The sequence below is a fragment of the Larimichthys crocea genome, chromosome XI, assembly GCF_000972845.2.
Source record: "Larimichthys crocea isolate SSNF chromosome XI, L_crocea_2.0, whole genome shotgun sequence".
Classification (NCBI taxonomy): domain Eukaryota; kingdom Metazoa; phylum Chordata; class Actinopteri; family Sciaenidae; genus Larimichthys; species Larimichthys crocea.
The window spans coordinates 8,950,932-8,971,395 of NC_040021.1; the positions used below are offsets into that span (position 1 = coordinate 8,950,932).

Here is a 20,464-nt window from a genome sequence, read left to right on the forward strand (position 1 = left end):
TGTGTGTATGTGTGTATGTGTGTATGTATGTATGTGTGTGTGTGTGTGTGTGTGTGTGTATAGATGTATGTATACATACAGTGTGTATTCATAAAAAGTGAATGCTGCATTCTTGCTTGTATTTACGTAGCAAAACGTAAAAGCAGTTACACATCTATTGCACATGAGGTTATTGCTTGTGACACAGGTATTTATTCCTGGGATTATTAAAGTATTTCTGATTCTGATTATTTTCTGCCTTATATATGCAAAAAAAACTTGAGTCTACCAAGGGATCAATAACGTATAAAAAAATCTATTTTAATGAACTCTTCTGCTGTCAGTATCACAATAAAGCCCCAAAAAACACCTAAAAAGCTGTTTATGTTTTAAATATGTAAAGTGCTGCTGGGTTGTTAAAGCCAAAAGACAGTTTGAGTTGTTTGGAGCCATAAATCCATGATAGTGGCCACACTGATGCCTTTGTGTCACCTCTGTGACGTCATTAGAGGTGTCATCTGTCTCTGTCCGTGGTGCTGAACTCTAATCACGTGACTCTCCTCTCGCGTGTTAGATGTGCGCTTCCGCCCCCTCTTCTTTTTTTTTCTTTTTTTCATTTTTATTCTTTCTTTGAACCGACACAAACAAAACAGCTTCGGCTGCACTTTCAATTAAACGACCTAACAATACACACACACACACACATCACCGCGCCGTCCTCTAAACACCGCTATAGTCGCCATTTTCAGACGGCTGACTCGGTGTGTGTGTGTGTGTGGTGATAATAATGGACAACGACTACTCGTCCGGTTTGGAAAACCCTCTGTACAGCGAGCTGAAATACTTCTGTAGGAAGATACAGGAGGCCTACAAAGAGCTGAAGGAGGACCTGACACCTTACCGAGATGATCGCTTTTACAGGTGTGTCCATTTTCCAGCTGCGTTATATAACATGGATATTTTTGGCGTTCTGTGAATTATAGTCTACCAATTTACACCTTCAGGCTGAAACATGTCTGGGCCTGTTGTTTTTTTTTGACGACAGATGCAGACACAAAGGATTAAATTATCCATCATATTTTTATTTAATTAAACATTTTTAACACATATTCTAAGTGTGTACTGATATTTTAGATAACACCACAATTTATAAAGGCGGAGGCCTCTTGTTTCCTATCGAAGGCAACAAGTGTTGTCTTGTTGAAGGGAATTTAATCGTTTATTTGCGTTAAATGGAAATGAAACACCACATGTAAGGAAGAAATGAACTAAAATCGCTTAAATCGCTCATTAAACATATATATTTTAGCTAATTAAACAAATAAAAGCATGTATTTTATTTATTTATTTATTTATTAACCGTTAAAAGTGAACACTGACGTGCGACGTCGTCGGACTACGTATTTTATCTTTTTACGTACAGGACGTTCGTCGTTAGTCGTTAGCTACCTTTTCGACTTTAAATCATCCGCCGTCTGGATAAATAAATTCAATTCCGTCATGATAACATACTATATCCACCTGTTTTACGGTTTCAGTGATTAAACAAGCACGTATATCGAAATAAACAAACAAACAAATAAATAAATAAATAAAGGAGGCGGTACGACCGGTGTTTCGGTTTATCGGGCGACCGTGTTAACTAGGGAGCCAGTTAGCCAACTGTATCCGTGGTTGTCATAGTTACGACAGCTTTTAAGCTGCGCATCTTCCTGGTTTCACCCGTTTTTGTAACTATGACAACCACAGATGCATTCTGCTAATGGTCCCTACTTAACTGGGTCGCACGTTAAACCGAAACACCAGTACGAAAAGAGACTATGTTGTTGCCTCCTCAACATTTTTTAAAATTGATTATCATGATATATGCAATGTTATAACAACATAACACCAATGTAACAGTACAAGGGAGAATAAATAATCATCATTTAAACAGGAAAAAGTAAAATAATATTATAACACAAATAAATAACTTTACAAGGTTGGTGTAAATGTAGCAGCAACTGCTATATAGATAAGATAAGATAAGATAAGATAAGATGTACTGATCTCACAGGGGGGAAATCACCTGTTACAACAGCTCATGTATACAAAGTGGATAAGAGAATGCTCATAAATAGAGAAAATCTAAGACATACTCGAAATACACACACATTGTAGTGATGTGTCGGTCGTGAAGAGCTGGTTCAAAGAGCCGGCTCTGGTGCATTAGGCGTTGAGTGGTAGTAGAAAAAGAAGCAGCATTTGGACCCATTATAATAATTTAGAAAAACACAAAGGCAGAATGGAGAATTTTGCAAAGCCAAGCTGTTGAGTCCACAAACAACCTTCACAGACACATGGGAACTGTGCATCCAACAGTCAATAGCTGTCCTTTAAAAAAAAAAAAAAAGTCTATGTTTTTTATAGTTTTTATGGGTGTTTCTATCTGCTTTGTGTAGCACAGTGTTCTACAAGCATGTTAGTGCATTCATTGGGCGGTTTCAGAGAGTTACAAGGGTTTGTAAACGCAATTAAAACAATTGGCTACAGCAATTTATTGATATTAGAAAATGTTTTTTTTTTTTTTACTTTTGAATACTTCAGTAGAAAGGATGTATTGAATATATATATATACATGATACATGATATATGATATATGTGTACACATAGAAAATCATAGATAAATCAGTGCTGAATTTGGCTGAATTATGAAAAGGTATAGGTGGTAACATGAAGAGCCGTTTTGTTAAGAACTTTTTTTTTTTATTGAACCGTAGACTTATAGCAGAATCAGTACATCTTGATTGCCTGACCATGTCTCTGACTGACCATGTCTCCAAAGTGGAGGCTTTAGCATTATTAATCCATGCAGTAGACAACTCAAGTAACACTATATCATGAAAATAAGTCAACCATCTCCTAGTACTAAGATCGTGAAGTGGTAGCCATCTCTGCACTGGGAGCTTTTTGGCATCTGTGAGGCCGCTCAGTAACAGTTTGCGCTGTTTTTCCACTTACAGTCGTCCCTCTCGCGGTTCACTTTTCGCGGACTCGCTGTTTCGCGGATTTTTTTCAGTGTAATTTTGCATGCTTTTTTTTTTTTATAGCGTACTGTACAGTATGAACGTGCATTGTGTTCTGCGTCCTAAATTGGCTAAGGGAGTACTGTACAAAATGTGTGTAAAAAGGTGTATAAAAGTGTGTGGTTAGGGGTTTTACGGCCTTAAAACATGTATAATAATTGTAAAACTTACTTCGCGGATTTCGTTTATTGCGGGTTATTTTTTAGAACGTATCCCCCGCGATAAACGAGGGACCACTTATATGCATTTTGAGAATGAAGAGCCGTTTTGGAGCCGAAAGAGCCGGCTCTTTTTGGTTTCGCTGAGTCAAATGATCCGACTCCCTAAAAAGAACCGAACTTCCCATCACTAGCACATTGTTAAGCATTATTGCATTAAGACAATAAACATAGAATTTTAAAAGCATTATAAACAGGAAGCGCTTATTTTGTTGTAAAATCAACCCCCCACACACACACACTTTCCCTTTCTCCCACGCGCACGCGCGCACACACCCGCCCCGCTGCCGTCGTCACGTGACCCCCCGTCCTCTGGTGACGTTGCAGTCCGGTTGTCGCAGGCTGATGTTGCTACACGGATGTGGATTCACTGCGAACTTTTAACGTTTCTTCTCGGCACCGAGACTCCGTCCCGACAGAAATGGAGCTGTAAGTGTGAGACTCAGTGAGCGGGACACAGCGGGGACGTGTCAGCGTGACGTGAAATGTTTGAAGCGTGTGTTAAAAACGCTGCCATCTGTTACTGTTAGCAGCAACTAGCGTGGCAGCTAAGCAGTGTTGACATATCCGTGTCTGTAGGTTGACAACATCAAAAGACAGAAACACGGTCTGTCTGTCTGTCTCACTGTCTGTGTGTGTCCGTGTTAACGCTGATGAATGTCTCCCTGTGACAGACTGGCCCCAATGCGGCTCTACACCTTGTCCAAAAGACATTTTGTCCTGGTCTTCGTGCTGTTCCTGATCTGCTTTGCCCTCACAGTCTTCATCGGGATTGCAGGTACGAGCTGATAAATGTTGATACAAAGTTGGGTGTTGGTCACAAAGTCACTTTTTCTGAGAACAGCAGGAAGTGAGTCAATGTGCTACATGTCATCACCGACTCTTATCAGGCTCTGATAGTCAGTGAACTTTCTTCACCGCGACTTCTGCTCCAACTTTATCTTCTGCATTCAAACAAACATTCATGTTATTCTCAATAAACGCCTTTTGTTGTTAATTTACAGCTGATTCGATGAACTTTTAGTACGGCTGCACACATTTGAAGACGTCTGCAGCGCCTTTGCAAGGATTAGGAAGGATTCAAAGATCCCTGTTGTTCATGACTTCAGTCTATAGTTCAGTCTTAGAAAAGAGTGATTGGCAAATTAATTTATTGCGGTGATTGTTATGGAGGTCTTTTTTGTGAGGGAAGGTTCCTAATCTGAGTCAAACGATGTCAAAGTATGTGGCAGCCATGATAAGAGCTGTTTGAACGATTTAAATGCTAAGGAAAGGTGCCCCAGTGCTTCCTTACTTATCTTCTTTAGCATAGGACACATTGGACCATCCTTTACCAAAGGAAAAGAGATAATGGTTTCCTACAATACCTCGACAAAACTGTCCAGTTAAGAGTAATCTTAAAGAGCAAGCATATTGAATTTCTAACAATATGATAACTAGAAATGTCAGGAAACTCTTAAACTTATATCTGAATATATTGTCTGTCTGTCTGTCTTCATTTGTGTTATCCAGGTAGCAGAATGTCTAATAAAGTTTAAATTAGTCCATGTCACTTTAGTAGACGTGTTACTAAAGTGACATTTTGAGGTCAGTGGGAGTTTGCTTTGTGAAAAATGTGTTATCTTCATGTCTGCAGGTCCCAGGATCATTCAGGAAAACAAACACGATGGCGATCAGTTTCTTCTCAAGAACTTCTCAGTTAAGGTAAGATGAAAAAGTGTGCATGTCTGTAACAGCAAGCAGTGCACATCACTAGTTACTTGATCTGCGTGTTACGGCTCACTCTACTTCTGCAGGAATGCAAGCACATTCGCGACGAGAAACAGACGCAGTATTTTCAGATTTACCACCGTCCACAATGTACCAGCTTTTTGTTGAATTTGCTTTGTACAGATTCTTGACGTGTACTCGAGTTACTGTGAGGGACAGTTGAACTACAGACACTTTAACTGGAAACTGTGTGAGTGTGACAGAGAGAGAGAGAGAGAGAGGAAAAACATTTTTGAATATTGCTTCACCTCGTCTCTCATTTCTGTAAGAAACCTGTCAAAAACCGACTTCTTGATGAAGTGAGTAATTAGGGGCATTTTAAAAAAATGTTTTGCTGTTTTCAATGGTAGGTCTTTCTGGGCCCTTACAGATATTGTGACACGTGTAGGAGACACAGATGTAATATCACCCTGTGATTTTCACACTGTAATAATGTTTTGTGTGTTCTACTGATTGATGATCCCTTATATTGATTAGCATATTAATTATGTCATTTTTTTCATGTTTTCAGACTGGGCCCTTCAATCTGATTTCTCCTCTGCTCACCACCTACAACCAGCAGCTATGGCTCACCTGTGTGATGCAGGCTGAACACAGCAACAGTAAGAACACAGAATGAGCTACAGTTATATACACTGTTATATTATTTTCCAAACATACTTGGCTTTGGTTAATAACAACATATTTTCATCACTGTCTGTGTCAGTGGGAGACTTCCAGCAGCCTTTTGAGATCAACGTTCAGCTGAAGGGAGTGATGCAGGACGCCAGCGTGATGCGCATCAACAACGCGCGCCAGAAGTCACGAACGCTACACTGCGGGAGTGTGAGTGTCAATCAGAAATCAGCAACGCAGTTCATTAATGTGCAGTACAGTTCAACTTTTGAATGAACCGACAGTGATGCAGCATTTTTTTCGTCTCTCCTTACAGAAATGTGATGAGATCATTGTGCTCCATCTGGGCTATCTGAACTACACCCAGTACCAGGTTGTGGTCAGCTTCAAAGGTCTCGAAAATATCACGTATGAAATCAAAGTGAAGTTTGTGGTAAGTGACAAGCTCCCAGATATGTGTCTTTCTGTTGCTGCATTAGATTCATTCGTTTTTCTTCATTCTCCTCCCTTTTGTTCTCCTCAGTGGAAAACGTACAACCCCACCTTCTCGCAAGTGGAGATCTGGTTCCGGTTTGTCTTTGTGGTTTTGACCTTTATGGTGACGGTAAGAGCGCGGATTACTTTTTTACGCCTTAATCTCAATGAATGTCAATCCGTTCTGGCCAAAACGTGACAGTGAACTGAAGATAAACTCGACAAACTAACAGTGTTTTCTCTGCATGCTGCAGTGTTTGTTTGCACACTCGCTGAGGAAGTTCTCCATGAGGGATTGGGGCATAGAACAGAAGTGGATGTCTATCCTTCTCCCTTTGCTGCTGCTCTACAACGGTGAGCTTCAGGTTAAAGGCCATAGTGTCAGAAGAATAATTGTAGTTTCATGTGTCGGCTGCAAATGTTACATAAAGAAAATAGTCTATCTTGAAGTTCCGGTGTGTTTCTTAATGTGTTTTGTTGCTCTTGTGCGTTAGATCCATTTTTCCCGCTGTCATTCCTGGTGAACAGCTGGTTTCCGGGGACGTTGGACGCTTTCTTCCAGGCTCTGTTCCTGTGTGCCCTGCTGCTCTTCTGGCTCTGTGTTTATCACGGCATCAGGGTTCAGGTCGGTCCACGACTATACATATATTTACTTTAATGGTTCCCTGTTTGTTTGTTTTTTGTTTTTTTTAGCTCATTATCAATCTTATTTGATGTCTTATGTTGTTTCCACAGGGTGAGAGGAAATGTCTGACGTTCTACCTGCCTAAGCTGATCATTGTAGGTCTTCTGTGGCTCTCAGCGGTTACATTGGGCATATGGCAAACGTAAGTCTGACCTTACTGGCCGCGAACAACCAAAGTCATTAACTGCGAATAACAACAAAGCTAAGCGGATCTGTCTTTTCTGTACCTGCAGGGTTAATGAACTCCAAGACCCGACCTATCAGTATAAAGTGGACATAAAGAACTTTGAGGTGAGACTGTCACCTCTGATGGACTTTAAACAACCCAGTGTTTATGTCTCATGTCTCAAGTCCAGTGTTATTTTTCCAGGGCATGAAGGTCTTCTTCCTGATTATAGTCGCCCTTTACGTCCTCTACCTGATCTTCCTGGTCGTCAGAGCTTGTTCTGAACTCAAGAACATGCCTTACTCAGGTATCACAGTACACCACACCTGTATTTGCTTCAGTTCCTTTTACTGTAACAGCATTAACATGCTGTTTGTTTTCCATCACTAGATCTCCGGCTCAGGTTTTTGACAGCGCTGACATTTGTCGTCCTTGTTATAAGGTATGTTTAAAGGAAAATATAAAACCTTTTTTTTTTTTTGGTTGAGGCCGTTTGTGGTTAATTTAATTCGTTGTTGTTGCTCTTTCTCCTCCAGCATGGTCATTCTCTACCTGAGGTTTGGTGCCAAGGCTCTCCAAGATAATTTCGTCGCCGAGTTGTCTACTCATTACCAAAATTATATCCTTTCAAATATTTCATTCAAGCCATGATTTCACTGAATGTGAGACAGCATATTGTTAGAAAAAAAAAGTGTTCCTTAACTCCGGTCATACCAGCTGAATTTTTATCTTTCTATGGCCTGCTCAACTTTTACTTGTACACATTAGCATTTGTGTACTCCCCCTCCAAGAACGCCCTCTATGGTAGGTGACACAGCGCAGCTTCAGTGCAGTAGATGGTGAATAATGTGTGAACCTAACTGGTTTTGTTGAATTTCCCAGACTCCCAGTTGAAGGATAACCCTGCTTTCTCCATGCTAAATGACTCAGATGATGAAGTCATATACGGGTAAGCGTTTGTCTACTTAACTGCTTTTTCTGCTTGTGAACTCACATAAACTGATGTTTTTCTTTGTCTTTGTAAAGGAGTGATTACGAGGACATGCCTTTACAAAACGGACGCGCTATCAAAGCAACTGCGAAGTACCAGGATGAGAGCGACAGCGACTGATGGGATGGATACTACGAGAATACAATACTACCAACTATCATGTGTATGTGTAAATAAGGACTACTTGCGTTGGTAACACAAGACGATCTACTGTAAGTGTACATAACTATATTTTTAAAAAAACAAGTTCCATGTCAACTGAATGTACTGTACTTTTACTGAAAGTTGAGGCAGATTTTTTTCTTTATTGTTGAAGACAAAGGAAACTTTTTACCTATTTGTAAACTTTATTTTGCTCATAACCAGCATTTCTTCACAACCTCATAGTTAAAAAATAATCGGGGATAGTGCTAATATTGATTTGGGTTTTTTTTTTTTGTACATATATTTGAAATCAATGTTATTTTTTAATTATTTGCGTTGAACCACTGTTGTCTCTCTACACTCGCACTGTGTTGTCTCTGCCATTCCTCGCCGCTCTCTGACAGTCTGAGATGATTGAGAATGCATGAATATGGCCAAAGCTGAGTAGCATTAGACCGGTGGTACAAAGTAAAGGAAGCTCACGTTGCAACAGTAACACTTGGTGTATGGGAAATTCAAGTGCCATAGCAGTGTTGGCTTTCGACTTATTCTCTTTGTTTTCAGACAGAGAGAGCCTTAACTGAAGTGGGTACCACTCATCTCTGACCACTCCTCTTACCAATTCTTCCCTTGGAAAGAAGCTTTGTAATTGCACTTGTTTCAGAATTGTATTTATTTTGCCGAAAAGTGATGACACTTGGTACTGTATTATCTGAATATCTGGATGGGTGGATGGATTTTGATGAACTGTGTGGATTTATTTAGATGCACTACTGATGTACCATGTTAACCATTTCTTATGCCAGCACATACAGTTGTTACACCATTGGCCAAATATATTTTGCCTTATGTAAAGAATTATTTTAAGTTTTTTCTCTCCTCTGACTTTCCTTATATTACCTACAGTGTGACCTGCTGCCCTTTTCTGTTTTATAAAACTGGAGCGTATGGACAAAAACAATCAAAACAAATGTATTTCTGTTCTTTACAAACATGTATTCCATTCAAGATGGTGCCTTGTCTCTACATCACCCTATTTTCTTCTGAACGGGCAGCAGTCTCGCATTTGTAAACGCTTTGACGTAAATGTACATTTTTGATTCTTTCGATGTGAATGTAGTTTATGATTATCGTTTAACGTGGCTAAATGAGGTTGTTGTGGGTCCTGTTATGTTGGGAGTTCTTGCAATTTTTGTTGCTTTATGAGATAAAAGCTGTGCATGTAGCACTCTGTCATGTCATGTGTAAATAAAGCAAAGTATACAACATAGTACTGTTTTAATTACTTTTTTAATTTCACTTAATAAAAAACAAGTTTATTCAAATATAGCCAACGTGACCAAACATAACATTTCACAACACACCTGAGGTACATTCTCAAATAGCCAGCCCAAAGACACTGGCGATACAGTACATGGACTTGTTCTCCCATCTCACAGCACAGCTTCCTGTTGGGTATAAAACACAATAAATTCAGTGACTTACACCACATTCACATTTAAATTCAGTGGTAAAATACTACTTTTCTGACCACTGAAGCATTTTTAAGACGGCTGCTTTGCTGAAAAGCACGACCGATAGTCGCCAACAGGAGAAAAACATTTAGACTTTTATTGTTGAAAACAACAGTAGTTTTACTTTACCATCAGTATTGTTGTCCCAGAAGCATGCGCTAGCTGTCTGCAGACCTGCTCCGTTCTTCTGCATGATGATACAGGTTACTGTGGGAACACACTTCAACTTTTAGTACAAACTTCAGAACTAAGGACCCACCAGAACATTTTTTTTCCTTCCTAATAAGTCTCATACCGATATATTTGAAAGGCTTCCCCAACTTGCTGAGTTGACTGAGGCACTGCTCCACCACACTGGTGGTCCAGTGGTTCACTCTGCTGTGCTGGTAGGCATTTCCTCCTATGACTGCTTCTATTGACTACAGACAAGTTAAACAAACACCTTTTAATAATAGCCTTAATCATACTGTAATGCATGTCAGTATATAATAGACACAAGCAAAATACTTATATAAAAAACAAGTTACAACTCATCCGTTGCATAGTTTAAATCCTATATGTACATATATTTACATACTTTTTTTGACATACCTCACTGTGTATACTGTAAATACTGTAAATGTCCTTACTGCCATATAGCCATACATATACTTACATATACTATTTATATATATACTGATAACACTGTGCCATATTGCCACACGGATGTCTTTTAGCTTGTATATATTTTTTAGTTTTTTAGATTTTGTAGATTTTTATTTTTTCATCTTTTACTTTTGTTTACTTACTTACTTCGTTTACTTTTTTTACTTTTATGATTTCAGTTTAGCTTGGTTGCAGGGGATAAGAGGGAAACGAAATTTTCACACTCTGTATGTCCGTATAAAAAGCAGCAGTCTAGTGCGTGTAGAGCAGAGAGAGAATGAGAGGGGGTGTGCGGGTGGTGGAGCTGGGGGGTTAAGGGAAGCGAAAAGCAAGAGAAACTAGGAAAGTAGGGGAAGCGAGGGGGAGAGAGTACCGAGGATGGGTCAGAAGAAATAGAGCTGAATAGAGGCGAAAGAGAGAGAGAGCAGGAAGGGGGGGGAGAGTGAGGGGAGGGAGAGGTCTAGTGTGGAGGCAGAGCGTTATAGGAAGCTAGATAAGGAGGAAAGACGAAGGCGAGGCAGGGGGATGGCAGGGGGCTCGGTGTCCTTAGCACCAAGAGAGATAAGGGGATGGGAGGGGTGCTAAAGGAGGATAAAGATAAGAGAGAGGGAGGGGAGGGCATGATATGGATAGGAGTCCAGAGGCGATGAAGAAAGCGCGTTAATGGGGGAGAGCTAGAAGAAGAGGAGAAGAGTAGCGTGAGTAGGGGATGGAAAGAGCGGAGTGGGTAGAAATAGAGAATTAGAGAAGGTGGTGAGAGTGGGTTGGGGTTAAAAGCTGATAAAGAGGGGGGTGGGAGGGTGGTGATAAACAGACAGGCTAAGGTTTAAAGACTTTAAGTCTTTTACTTACCTCTTTGATTATTTGCCACTTCTCAACCACGAACACGGTCTGTGTTTAGTGAGACACAAAACAGTTCTAACGTTTACCAACCGACATGTCCGCTCACCAACGCCTACTCTGAGCCCAACGGTTAGCATAAATAAATCAGTTACACCTCATAACAACATACAAAGACAGAATTATATTAAAACTATATCTATATCTATATTCTATATACAGCAATAACTAGTTTGAAGTATTCACCTCCTCCTCTGTCTGATAGTCGTCCATGGCTACCGTTAGTCCGAGGTTAAGTGAACCAGGTTATCCAGGAAAAAGACTTCCGGTCCATGATTTTCAGAATAAGATGTCGTCTTATTGTCGTATTGTCGTTTCTTTGCAGAAATAACAAATAAAACAAATAAAAGGATGAATTCGATCAGAGCTCCGCTCATTGACATGAGTTATATGTGGTATGTAAGTATATGTGTGCTTGTGGACAAATTCTCCAAAATTAATAAATAATAATAATATAAATATATAATACATACAATATTTTAGCTGCAATGCCCAGTATAATGAAACATTATCTGCACATTTAAGTGGATCACCAGTAATATGTAAAACCATGGTCACCTGCTCCCCCTGTTGGTAATTTATAAACAAACTAACTCTGGTTCAGTTGTTAGATAATTGACGCAGGTCGCACTTGTTGACATTACATCATCTGCCTGGAGGACAATTTCAGGTATAAACCAGCTCTTTTCGTAATAATGTCTTTTATCGTTATTGCTTACATTCTTTTTAGGTTTTATATCTCGTGTCTAAAGGTAACATTTTAACTTTTGTAATTTTAGGGACGTGAAATGTTGCTAACGCATCCGCCAGGCTAACTGATATGTTAACTAGCTAAAGTATTTATACTCGTTATTCTCGTAGTTTTGAGTAAAATACAGTCAATACTTACCAAACCACTTCCTAAACTAACTTAATGGTAAACCACTGTATTTCAGTTACCTTGGACTAAAGTAAACGTTAACTGTTAATAGTTAAAATCATTCTCTCCTCGTAGTCTTGACCTCATACCATTGCTGTTAACTAAAGCTAAATAATAGGCGTATTTTTATTTTATTTTATCTGTAATATATAGTGCACACTCAACCTGGTACAGTTTATCGTTAATTTTACATGTCTAATCTCACACTTTGACATAATATTAAATCTAGATACCAGTTTAAACATCTGCTTAAGACGTTTAATATATTAAAACGGTTTTGACTGCTGTCAGCTTCCAAATACATTGATTCTGATTCCCAGAATTACAACTTTTACTTTGAAAACAAAAATACCGGAAGTTAAGACTGTTGTGTTACTTGCTTGTTGCACTGTCTGTCCCATGAATGTCCACGTCGATGGTTTAATTAGACTAAAGCTGTGAATTTTTCTTTATTAATTTAATACATATGCTCACATTCTAATGGGATTTAAATTGCCGCAGTCGAAATCTGTACTTTGCAAAGTGAAGTTGAAGTTCAGTGCACAGTCTCTTCCACCAGAGGGAGACAAAGCTCAGTCTGTCCTTGTGAAAGCGGTAGCTGGGTATTTTTTTGTTAAAATGTATTAATTGTTATTGCACAAACACGATCCTGTTGATCTAAATAGTTAAACCTAATCTCAATCCTATAAATTATCCGAATAAACAAACAATTCTGCCGCCTTTAAAGCCACAAATGCAATTTTAAGATACTCCTCCATAACGATGGCTGATTGGGCAGAGGTGCATCACGTGACCGTGAATATCATTAACTCGTGTTCACTCTCCTCGTGTTTTTTAACAGTTTCAGGCTGTTGTATGTATGTTTGGGTGCTTATTAGTAATAAAACATCAAACTAAACTTTCACTCTTTGTTGCCGTTTTTGTTTTAGGTGTATAAAAATATTAAAATTATTTTGAACCATGAGTGAGAGTCATACTGCGGAGAATGACTCTCGCACTCCGCCGTTCAGTCGGTATCGCTTCTCGGCCTTTTGGCTAAGATCAAGTGTAGTATCTGTTCTTATCAGTTTAATATCTGATACGTCCCCTACCCGGGGACCGTATATTAAATTGATTTTTGGAGCAGGGAGATGGAATAGGGGCTTGCTCCGTCCACTCCACGCATCGACCCGGTATTGCAGTACCTCCAGGAACGGTGCACCCCCCTCATGATGTTGAAAATTAAATGCAGTAGAGTAGTTTTAATAAAATTTGTTTCGTATGTTTTGAGCTTTCTGTAAGAGATTCCTGTTAAAATAGTAGAACTAGTAACTGGACATGGGCATGTACTGTGTTCGCTGCCTTATCTACATTTGAAATAAATGCGAAAGTATCCTTGATTAAGTGCTCATATTTAATGATTTTCAGTTGTGTTTTTAATAATAATAAACGTACATTTTATTTCATAGGTGCCTTTCTGTCACCCAAGGACACCTTACAATAAATAAAAGTAGACAGGAAATAAAATGAAAAGAAAGAAAACAGGTTAAAAAAGGACAATGCAACTGAATCAGATGGAAAAGGCAATTTTAAACTTTAGGCTTTATTGTGCTGTAGTATCTATCTATCTATCTATCTATCTATCTATCTATCTATCTATCTATCTATCTATCTATCTATCTACTAAGATCTCAATAATATATAAAGTAGACATATTACCTTTTTGACAGTGAAACATAACAAATGAAACATAAGCTTTATAAGTACAATTTATAGCAAAGTTGTTTTATTGGATATTTTCTATTCACCACATGCAGAGAAACATACAGCACATCTGGTATGTGACTTTATTAGAATCAGAATCAGAAGTACTTTATTAATCCCTGCAGGGAAATTTTTTTTTGTTACCGCAGCTCCCAAACGGTAAGTGAAATAGTAAGAAAACAATAGCAAGAAAACAAAACTTTAACAATATACACCTATATAATATCTTATTTTAACACTACATACACATGTATAAATAACAGTTAAATAGAACCAGTAAATTAAGCTCAAATTAACGCAGTCTAATACAACAGGTCTTGCAATCAGTCCTCCCGTCACAGAACTTGTAATGTTCAGTCTTTGTTCAAACATTTCTTGCTCATGTTGCAGTTTGTGCTGCTGCCGAGCTGTTGTTAACACTCCTGACCGACAGGTGGCAGTACTCTGAAGAACCTGGAGGTGGTTGTACGTTTGGGCGGGAAAACTCTGATTCCTGCGTTTTTATCGTTTTTTTTTAAAATAATCTTTTCCCCATGAGTTATAAATGTGGATTAAACAACCTTTCATTGCAGTATTTGTCTCACTTGAGCTTGCTGTTTGCCTGTTACTCTTTTATTTTGGGTAAAAACTGATTTTAGGTTAGCGTTTGATGTGGGGAGTAGAGCAATGCATGCTGGGAAATATAACCCGTTATTTATCAAGTAAAACATAAATAAATCTTTGTCAGCCTCAGCACAAGATGACAGCACCTGTGTTAAATCCACTCACCTGTCTGTAGCTTCTAGTCTGAGATATTTATAGAGCTGTATGTTTATGAGTTATACATCAGCACCATGAGGCAAGCTGCTGTGTCCGTGAAGGAGGTCCGTGTCACCGAGCTGAGCAACTCATACTTACCTGGCAGGGGTGACACCATGATCAAGAAGGTGGTTTGCCCAGGGCGAGGCTTGGCCATTGCACTCCGGCTTCCTGACCCCTGAGAATTCCCCAAATGTGGGAATCTCTACTGCACAATTTATGGTAGTGGGGGACTGCGTTCGCGCTCTCCCCTTATTAAGTGTTCAATAGAAATAATCTCTTGAAATGGAAGAAATACCCTGTAAGCTACCCGCGTGAAGCACCTGCTAAAAGAACTGTGTCAAAACTTTAATTGGAGCGCGACAGATTTGACAATGTGAAGATTCCTGGTGGCCAGTATTTTAAAAATAAACCATCAACTACTTGAATGACGGATCACAACAACTTCTTATGTGCTTCTACCTCCAAGTAAGTAGGCTACGTAATCAAAGTTGTCAATCAGAAGTTTGCACATGACATTTTATTTTGAAAAGCGAAATCTGTTCCTCTACACCAGGGGGTGTCCAAACTTCTTTTAAAGAGGACCAGATTTGACAACGTGGAGATGCCTGGGGGCCAATAATATTTAAAAAATGACAAATGCACTGTTCTGTAACAATTTTGTTTTCATTTTAAATGACAATGTAACCAAATCTAAGCCAATCAGGAACGAATATAAAAAAACAGTCAGATAACAGTGTAAATACTTGCATGAAGTTGATACAAATCTGAACCTTATGTGCATTACTTATTATGAGTAATGCAAAGTCTGTTAACATTTAAGTTAACATCTTACAGGACATAACACCAGCAGTTATGTCCTTAGAGGTTCAAATGCTTCATGTCAACCTAAAAAGCCAAAAATCTTCCAGCCATACATTATCTGTTATCTGTACATTATACATTATCTGACAATCCCAGCAGGTAAGATGATAAAAACGAAGCTTCGGGCCGCATGAAATCCGACTACGGTCCGTACTTCGGACAATCCTAATACACACCTTTTCTTTGAACATTGAATAAGGGGAGAGCGCGAACGCAGTCCCCCACTACCATAAATTGTGCAGTAGAGATTCCCACATTTGGGGAATTCTCAGGGGTCAGGAAGCCGGAGTGCAATGGCCAAGCCTCGCCCTGGGCAAACCACCTTCTTGATCATGGTGTCACCCCTGCCAGGTAAGTATGAGTTGCTCAGCTCGGTGACACGGACCTCCTTCACGGACACAGCAGCTTGCCTCATGGTGCTGATGTATAACTCATAAACATACAGCTCTATAAATATCTCAGACTAGAAGCTACAGACAGGTGAGTGGATTTAACACAGGTGCTGTCATCTTGTGCTGAGGCTGACAAAGATTTATTTATGTTTTACTTGATAAATAACGGGTTATGTTTCCCAGCATGCATTGCTCTACTCCCCACATCAAACGCTAACCTAAAATCAGTTTTTACCCAAAATAAATGAGTAACAGGCAAACAGCAAGTTCAGGTGAGACAAATACTGCAATGAAAGGTTGTTTAATCCACATTTATAACTCATGGGGGAAAGATTATTAAAAAAAAAAAACGATAAAAACGCAGGAATCAGAGTTTTCCCGCCCAAATGTACAACCACCTCCAGGTTCTTCAGAGTACTGCCACCTGTCGGTCAGGAGTGTTAACAACAGCTCAGCAGCACAAACTGCAACATGAGCAAGAAATGTTTGAACAAAGACTGAACATTACAAGTTTTGTGACGGGAGGATTGATTGCAAGACCTGTTGTATTAGACTGCGTTAATTTGAGCTTAATGTAAATAAAATATTAAAATTACGTTGAACCATGAGTGAGAGTCATACTGCGGAGAATGACTCTCGCACTGTCGCCGTTCAGTCGGCATCGCTTCTCGGCCTTTTGGCTAAGATCAAGTGTAGTATCTGTTCTTATCAGTTTAATATCTGATACGTCCCCTACCCGGGGACCATATATTAAATTGATTTTTGGAGCAGGGAGATGGAATAGGGGCTTGCTCCGTCCACTCCACGCATCGACCTGGTATTGCAGTATCTCCAGGAACGGTGCACCCCCTTCATGATGTTGAAAATAAAACGTAGTATATCAGCTGATAAAACGTAGCATCGGCAAAAAGCGGATCTGCTCACTGGATATGGGCATGTAATGTGTTCACTTCCCTATCTACATTTGACATAAATGCCAAAGTATCCTTTATTAAGTGCTCATATTTAATGATTTTCAGCTGTGTTTTTAGGCTTTGTTGGTCCGTAGTATCTATCTATCTATCTATCTATCTATCTATCTATCTATCTATCTACTAAGATCTCAATAATATATAGACGTATGAAGCATAAAAACTGAAACATACACTTTTATAAAAGTAGAATCTACGGCAAAGTTGTTTTATTGGATATAAAATTGCATTAATTTGAACTTAATGTACCTAATAAAGTCACATACCAGACGTGCTGTATGTTTCTCTGCATGTGGTGAATAGAAAATATCCAATAAAACAACTTTGCCATAAATTCTACTTTGATAAAGCTTATGTTTCAGTTTTTATGCTTCACTGTCAGAAAGGTAATACGATACAATTTATTCTGTGTTATCTGAAAGAAAGGCAGAATTGTTTTTCTTTTTTAGATTTGTTCACGCCTGATTGGTTTAGATTTGGTGACATTGCCATTAAAAAAAAGAGATAATTGTGACAATGAAATTTTTTTTGCATTTGTATGTAACTTTTGTTGGTAATTTATTCATTTTTAAAATAGTATTGGTCCCCATGGATCTCTACGTTGTCAAATTTGGTCCTCTTTAAAAGAAGTTTGGACACCCCTGGTGTAGAGGAACAGATTTCGCTTTTCAAAATAAAATGTCATGTGCAAACTTCTGATTGTAAAAACAACTTTGATTACGTAGCCTACTTACTTGGAGGTAGAAGCACATAAGAAGTTGTGATCTGTCATTCAAGTAGTTGATGGTTCACGCAGCCAGGTGGCAGTCTACTCCAGTCTACTACAAGCTTATTTCTCAATTAGGGACGGTTGTATTGTATACCTTATAATGTGTGTCCTCGTATTTATAGGGAAATTTTCAACCAGTACCACATTATTCCATGTTTTTCAGAGATAATTTTTGGGATAATAGACCTAGAGCTTCAATGTGTTAAAACACCAAAATCACAGAATAACTAAATCATCAGTTTCACACAATAAAAAAAAAGACAGCACAAATGAAGCCAACACAACTTTATGTTTCTAACATTCATACAAAAACAAACTTAAGTCTGCAGTTAAAACATTGCAAACCACTTTTCACATTTTCATTTAAAGCCCAACACTCAAACTGTCCAACGAAAAAGTTATTTTAAAAAAAAAAGTCAGGTGTTATTTCTGCGTGACCGGGAATGAATTCTGGTCCATCAACTCGCCAACTCTCTCCTGGAGGGTGTGAACCACCTCTGCCAGGATGAACAAGTGTGTGTCGTCGAGGTCCTTGAGGATGAACTTTTTGCCCAGAGCCATTTTTTCATCCAGGTAGAGGAGGAACTGTTTCATGGCAGGATCACTGGTGGGGAGCAAGAAAACAACTTTATAAGTCAATACATTCAACACAAATATGAGGAATAGCTTACTCAGGTAGTACATTTCATCATAGCTTGTACTTTTGTGCAACAACAGGCATATCCAAAGTCCGGCCCGGGGCCCAATCACAGCCCGCGGTCAGATTTCATGCAGCCCCAAGCTTCGTTTTCATAATATATTATTTATTTATATCTTGTCAGATACTGTATGGCTGGCAGAATTGGGCCTTTTTTGATTGACGTAACGCATTTGAATGTGCTAGATGTCAACCTCTAAAGGACATAACTGCTGGTGTCATGTACCTGTAGATGTGATGAAAAAGGACATAACTGCTGGTGTCATGTACCTGTAGATGTGATGAAAATATTACTGTCTGAATTTTGTAAAAGAGTGATATGTTTTAACAGTTTAACAGACTTTGCATTACTCGTAATAAGTCAAATTTGTATCAACTTCATGCAAGCTTAACGTATACCACACAACTTATTCTGTGTTATCTGAAAGAAAGGCAGTGTTATGGAATTTTCTATCCTTAGGTTGCACGAGGTCACGTGTGGGCCTTGAGGTCCTCAGCAGTATTAGTTGTTTGGCTTTGGTTGAGAACAATAGGGGCCAGTCTATCTCAACACTGTGGTGGCCAGGGTCAAAGAGACCTATTGCTGCCTTCTTAGACATAATAGCTTGCTGTTGACGTTCCAATCTGCGTAAACAGACATCTGTGTCTCCAGACTAGAACATGCTGACAAAAACACATGCACGAATAAAGACTACTTCTGGGCGTATAGTGTGGTGTTATCTTGGGGTTTAAAGTCTTAGTTGGGCAGAATGTGAGACCGACTCAGGCACTTCTGATGAACTTTGAGAGTGTCTCTAATTCTCCTTTGGGCCAAGCGTCAATAAATAATACAGCATAAGACATCAGAGGCTCCTGAACACTTTCTTCCTTCCTGACCTCACCATTGACCTTTGACTTGAAAACTGTTACATAACATTGCATTTGTATGTTTAAAATGTCAGTATTGGACCCCCGGGCATCTTCACATGGTCAAATCTGGCCCCAAGAAGTTTGGACACCCCTGATCTAGAGACAGAGATGTCTGGGTTTTCCTCACCATTCAACAAGGACACCTTTGTGTACGTTGACCATGTTGACAGGAGCAGAGAAGAAGTCCTTTATTTTGAAAACCTGCAGCAACAAAACAAAAGACACGTGACTCCCAGCTAATGGTTAAACTCTGATATTTCAGTCAAACGTGAAACAAAACGTTTAGGTCTTTTTGTTCTTAATGTAAACGTTATGTCAACGTAACAAAAACATTTAAGTAACGTTAGTGTTGAGCCTTGTTAGCTTCTCAGTGCTAACGCTGGTTTTAAAAGCACGTAACGTCACATAATTCAAACCCAGGAGGGGTTTTTTAAGTAGTGCGACTTACAAATATACAACAGGACATGCTGCCAACATATATTTACATATCTGGATGTATTTACAAAGACGAAGAGGAGCCGGACTTTAACTGACCTGATAGCTGCTGAGCTCGCTTCCTCTGTTGTGGGATCATGTACGGTGTGAACCGAGGGACAATTTTATTGCGCAAGAGATTTCTGTAGTTGTTATCTGGTATATCTGTTATCTTGTATTGTAGTTATCATTACAAATAGCTACTGTGTTTATCAATATTTAAACAGGTTAGTGTTGCAGTGGGTGAAATACATGATTATATTGCTCTTTGTATAAGATGAAATAGACTTTATTGATCCCACATAGGGGAATCAGAAATACTTTATTAATCCCTGCAGGGAAATTGTTTTTGTTACCACAGCTCCCAAACGGTAAGTGAGATCGTAAGAAAACATAGCAAGAAAACAAAACTTTAACAATATACACCTATACAATATCCCATTTTAACACTATATGCACATGTATAAATAACAGTTAAATAGAAACAGTAACAGTAGATTAAAAACCAAGTAATAGTGAGATATGCAATATGTAAATCTAAAACCTTATAAAAAATTTAGTCTTTGAGAGACTGTACAGAGAATAGACACTGATTGTGTAAAGTGCAGTATGCATGTGTGGGGGAAAAAAAATCAGCTCACAATATACAAAGTGGATAAGAGGAACAAGTCCTTCCTGCTGCGACCCGGTTCTGACTCTGGCTTGCAGTCTTTTGCTCTTGAGCTGTCTGATCTCCTTTACTCTCCATTATAAAATATGATG

General features: G+C 38.9%; 3 protein-coding genes and 4 non-coding genes across 8 annotated transcripts; 4 read left to right on the forward strand and 3 right to left on the reverse strand.

The window, feature by feature from the left end:
• The first annotated feature begins 588 nt into the window (after positions 1-588).
• On the forward strand, positions 589-9,377 carry tmem181 (transmembrane protein 181). Of its 2 annotated transcripts, none has more exons than XM_027284502.1 (17): positions 589-900; positions 3,937-4,040; positions 4,899-4,966; positions 5,544-5,634; positions 5,739-5,857; positions 5,964-6,080; positions 6,171-6,251; positions 6,376-6,475; positions 6,616-6,746; positions 6,857-6,948; positions 7,040-7,097; positions 7,177-7,279; positions 7,363-7,414; positions 7,509-7,591; positions 7,687-7,776; positions 7,855-7,921; positions 7,999-9,377. In XM_027284502.1, the coding sequence occupies exons 1-17, from the start codon at positions 767-769 to the stop codon at positions 8,081-8,083; spliced, it is 1,575 nt and encodes a 524-aa protein (XP_027140303.1). In that variant the 5' UTR covers positions 589-766; the 3' UTR covers positions 8,084-9,377. The 2 variants fall into 2 exon arrangements, with proteins under 2 accessions (XP_027140303.1, XP_027140304.1); XM_027284503.1 differs by lacking the exon at positions 589-900 and adding an exon at positions 3,551-3,691.
• dynlt1b (dynein light chain Tctex-type 1b) lies at positions 8,390-11,465 on the reverse strand. The gene is made up of 5 exons (XM_027284504.1): positions 11,353-11,465; positions 11,119-11,157; positions 9,917-10,040; positions 9,751-9,828; positions 8,390-9,555 (listed from the first exon to the last, which is right to left on the reverse strand). Exons 1-5 carry the CDS (start codon positions 11,377-11,379, stop codon positions 9,485-9,487), a joined length of 339 nt encoding a protein of 112 aa, XP_027140305.1. The 5' UTR covers positions 11,380-11,465; the 3' UTR covers positions 8,390-9,484.
• Positions 11,466-13,100: 1,635 nt separating this feature from the next.
• Positions 13,101-13,291, forward strand: LOC113746960 (U2 spliceosomal RNA). Its single transcript, XR_003463268.1, has one exon. It is a non-coding gene; the product is annotated as a U2 spliceosomal RNA (small nuclear RNA).
• Positions 13,292-14,717: 1,426 nt separating this feature from the next.
• LOC113746947 (U1 spliceosomal RNA) lies at positions 14,718-14,880 on the forward strand. The gene has a single exon (XR_003463254.1). It is a non-coding gene; the product is annotated as a U1 spliceosomal RNA (small nuclear RNA).
• An 806-nt stretch (positions 14,881-15,686) lies between these two features.
• Positions 15,687-15,849, reverse strand: LOC113746958 (U1 spliceosomal RNA). Its single transcript, XR_003463266.1, has one exon. It is a non-coding gene; the product is annotated as a U1 spliceosomal RNA (small nuclear RNA).
• Positions 15,850-16,542: 693 nt separating this feature from the next.
• Positions 16,543-16,733, forward strand: LOC113746959 (U2 spliceosomal RNA). Its single transcript, XR_003463267.1, has one exon. It is a non-coding gene; the product is annotated as a U2 spliceosomal RNA (small nuclear RNA).
• Positions 16,734-17,892: 1,159 nt separating this feature from the next.
• Positions 17,893-19,848, reverse strand: gtf2h5 (general transcription factor IIH, polypeptide 5). Its single transcript, XM_019274018.2, has 3 exons — positions 19,763-19,848; positions 19,356-19,429; positions 17,893-18,226 (listed from the first exon to the last, which is right to left on the reverse strand). Exons 2-3 carry the CDS (start codon positions 19,388-19,390, stop codon positions 18,046-18,048), a joined length of 216 nt encoding a protein of 71 aa, XP_019129563.1. The 5' UTR covers positions 19,391-19,429; positions 19,763-19,848; the 3' UTR covers positions 17,893-18,045.
• Between the last annotated feature and the right edge of the window lie 616 nt (positions 19,849-20,464).

Bases quoted from the DNA above. Each gene is read 5' to 3' on its own strand.
- tmem181 (XM_027284502.1), top strand. From the start codon at position 767: ATGGACAACGACTACTCGTCCGGTTTGGAAAACCCTCTGTACAGCGAG. The intron at 6,081-6,170 runs GTAAGTGACAAG...TGTTCTCCTCAG, and splicing joins AAATCAAAGTGAAGTTTGTG to TGGAAAACGTACAACCCCAC. The intron at 7,415-7,508 runs GTATGTTTAAAG...TTTCTCCTCCAG, and splicing joins TTTGTCGTCCTTGTTATAAG to CATGGTCATTCTCTACCTGA.
- dynlt1b (XM_027284504.1), bottom strand. From the start codon at position 11,379: ATGGACGACTATCAGACAGAGGAGGAG. The intron at 11,158-11,352 runs GTGAATACTTCA...CACTAAACACAG, and splicing joins ACTATCAGACAGAGGAGGAG to ACCGTGTTCGTGGTTGAGAA. The intron at 9,556-9,750 runs GTAAAGTAAAAC...TATACCCAACAG, and splicing joins CTGGGACAACAATACTGATG to GAAGCTGTGCTGTGAGATGG.
- gtf2h5 (XM_019274018.2), bottom strand. From the start codon at position 19,390: ATGGTCAACGTACACAAAGGTGTCCTTGTTGAATG. The intron at 18,227-19,355 runs GTGAGGAAAACC...GCTCCCCACCAG, and splicing joins AAAGGTGTCCTTGTTGAATG to TGATCCTGCCATGAAACAGT.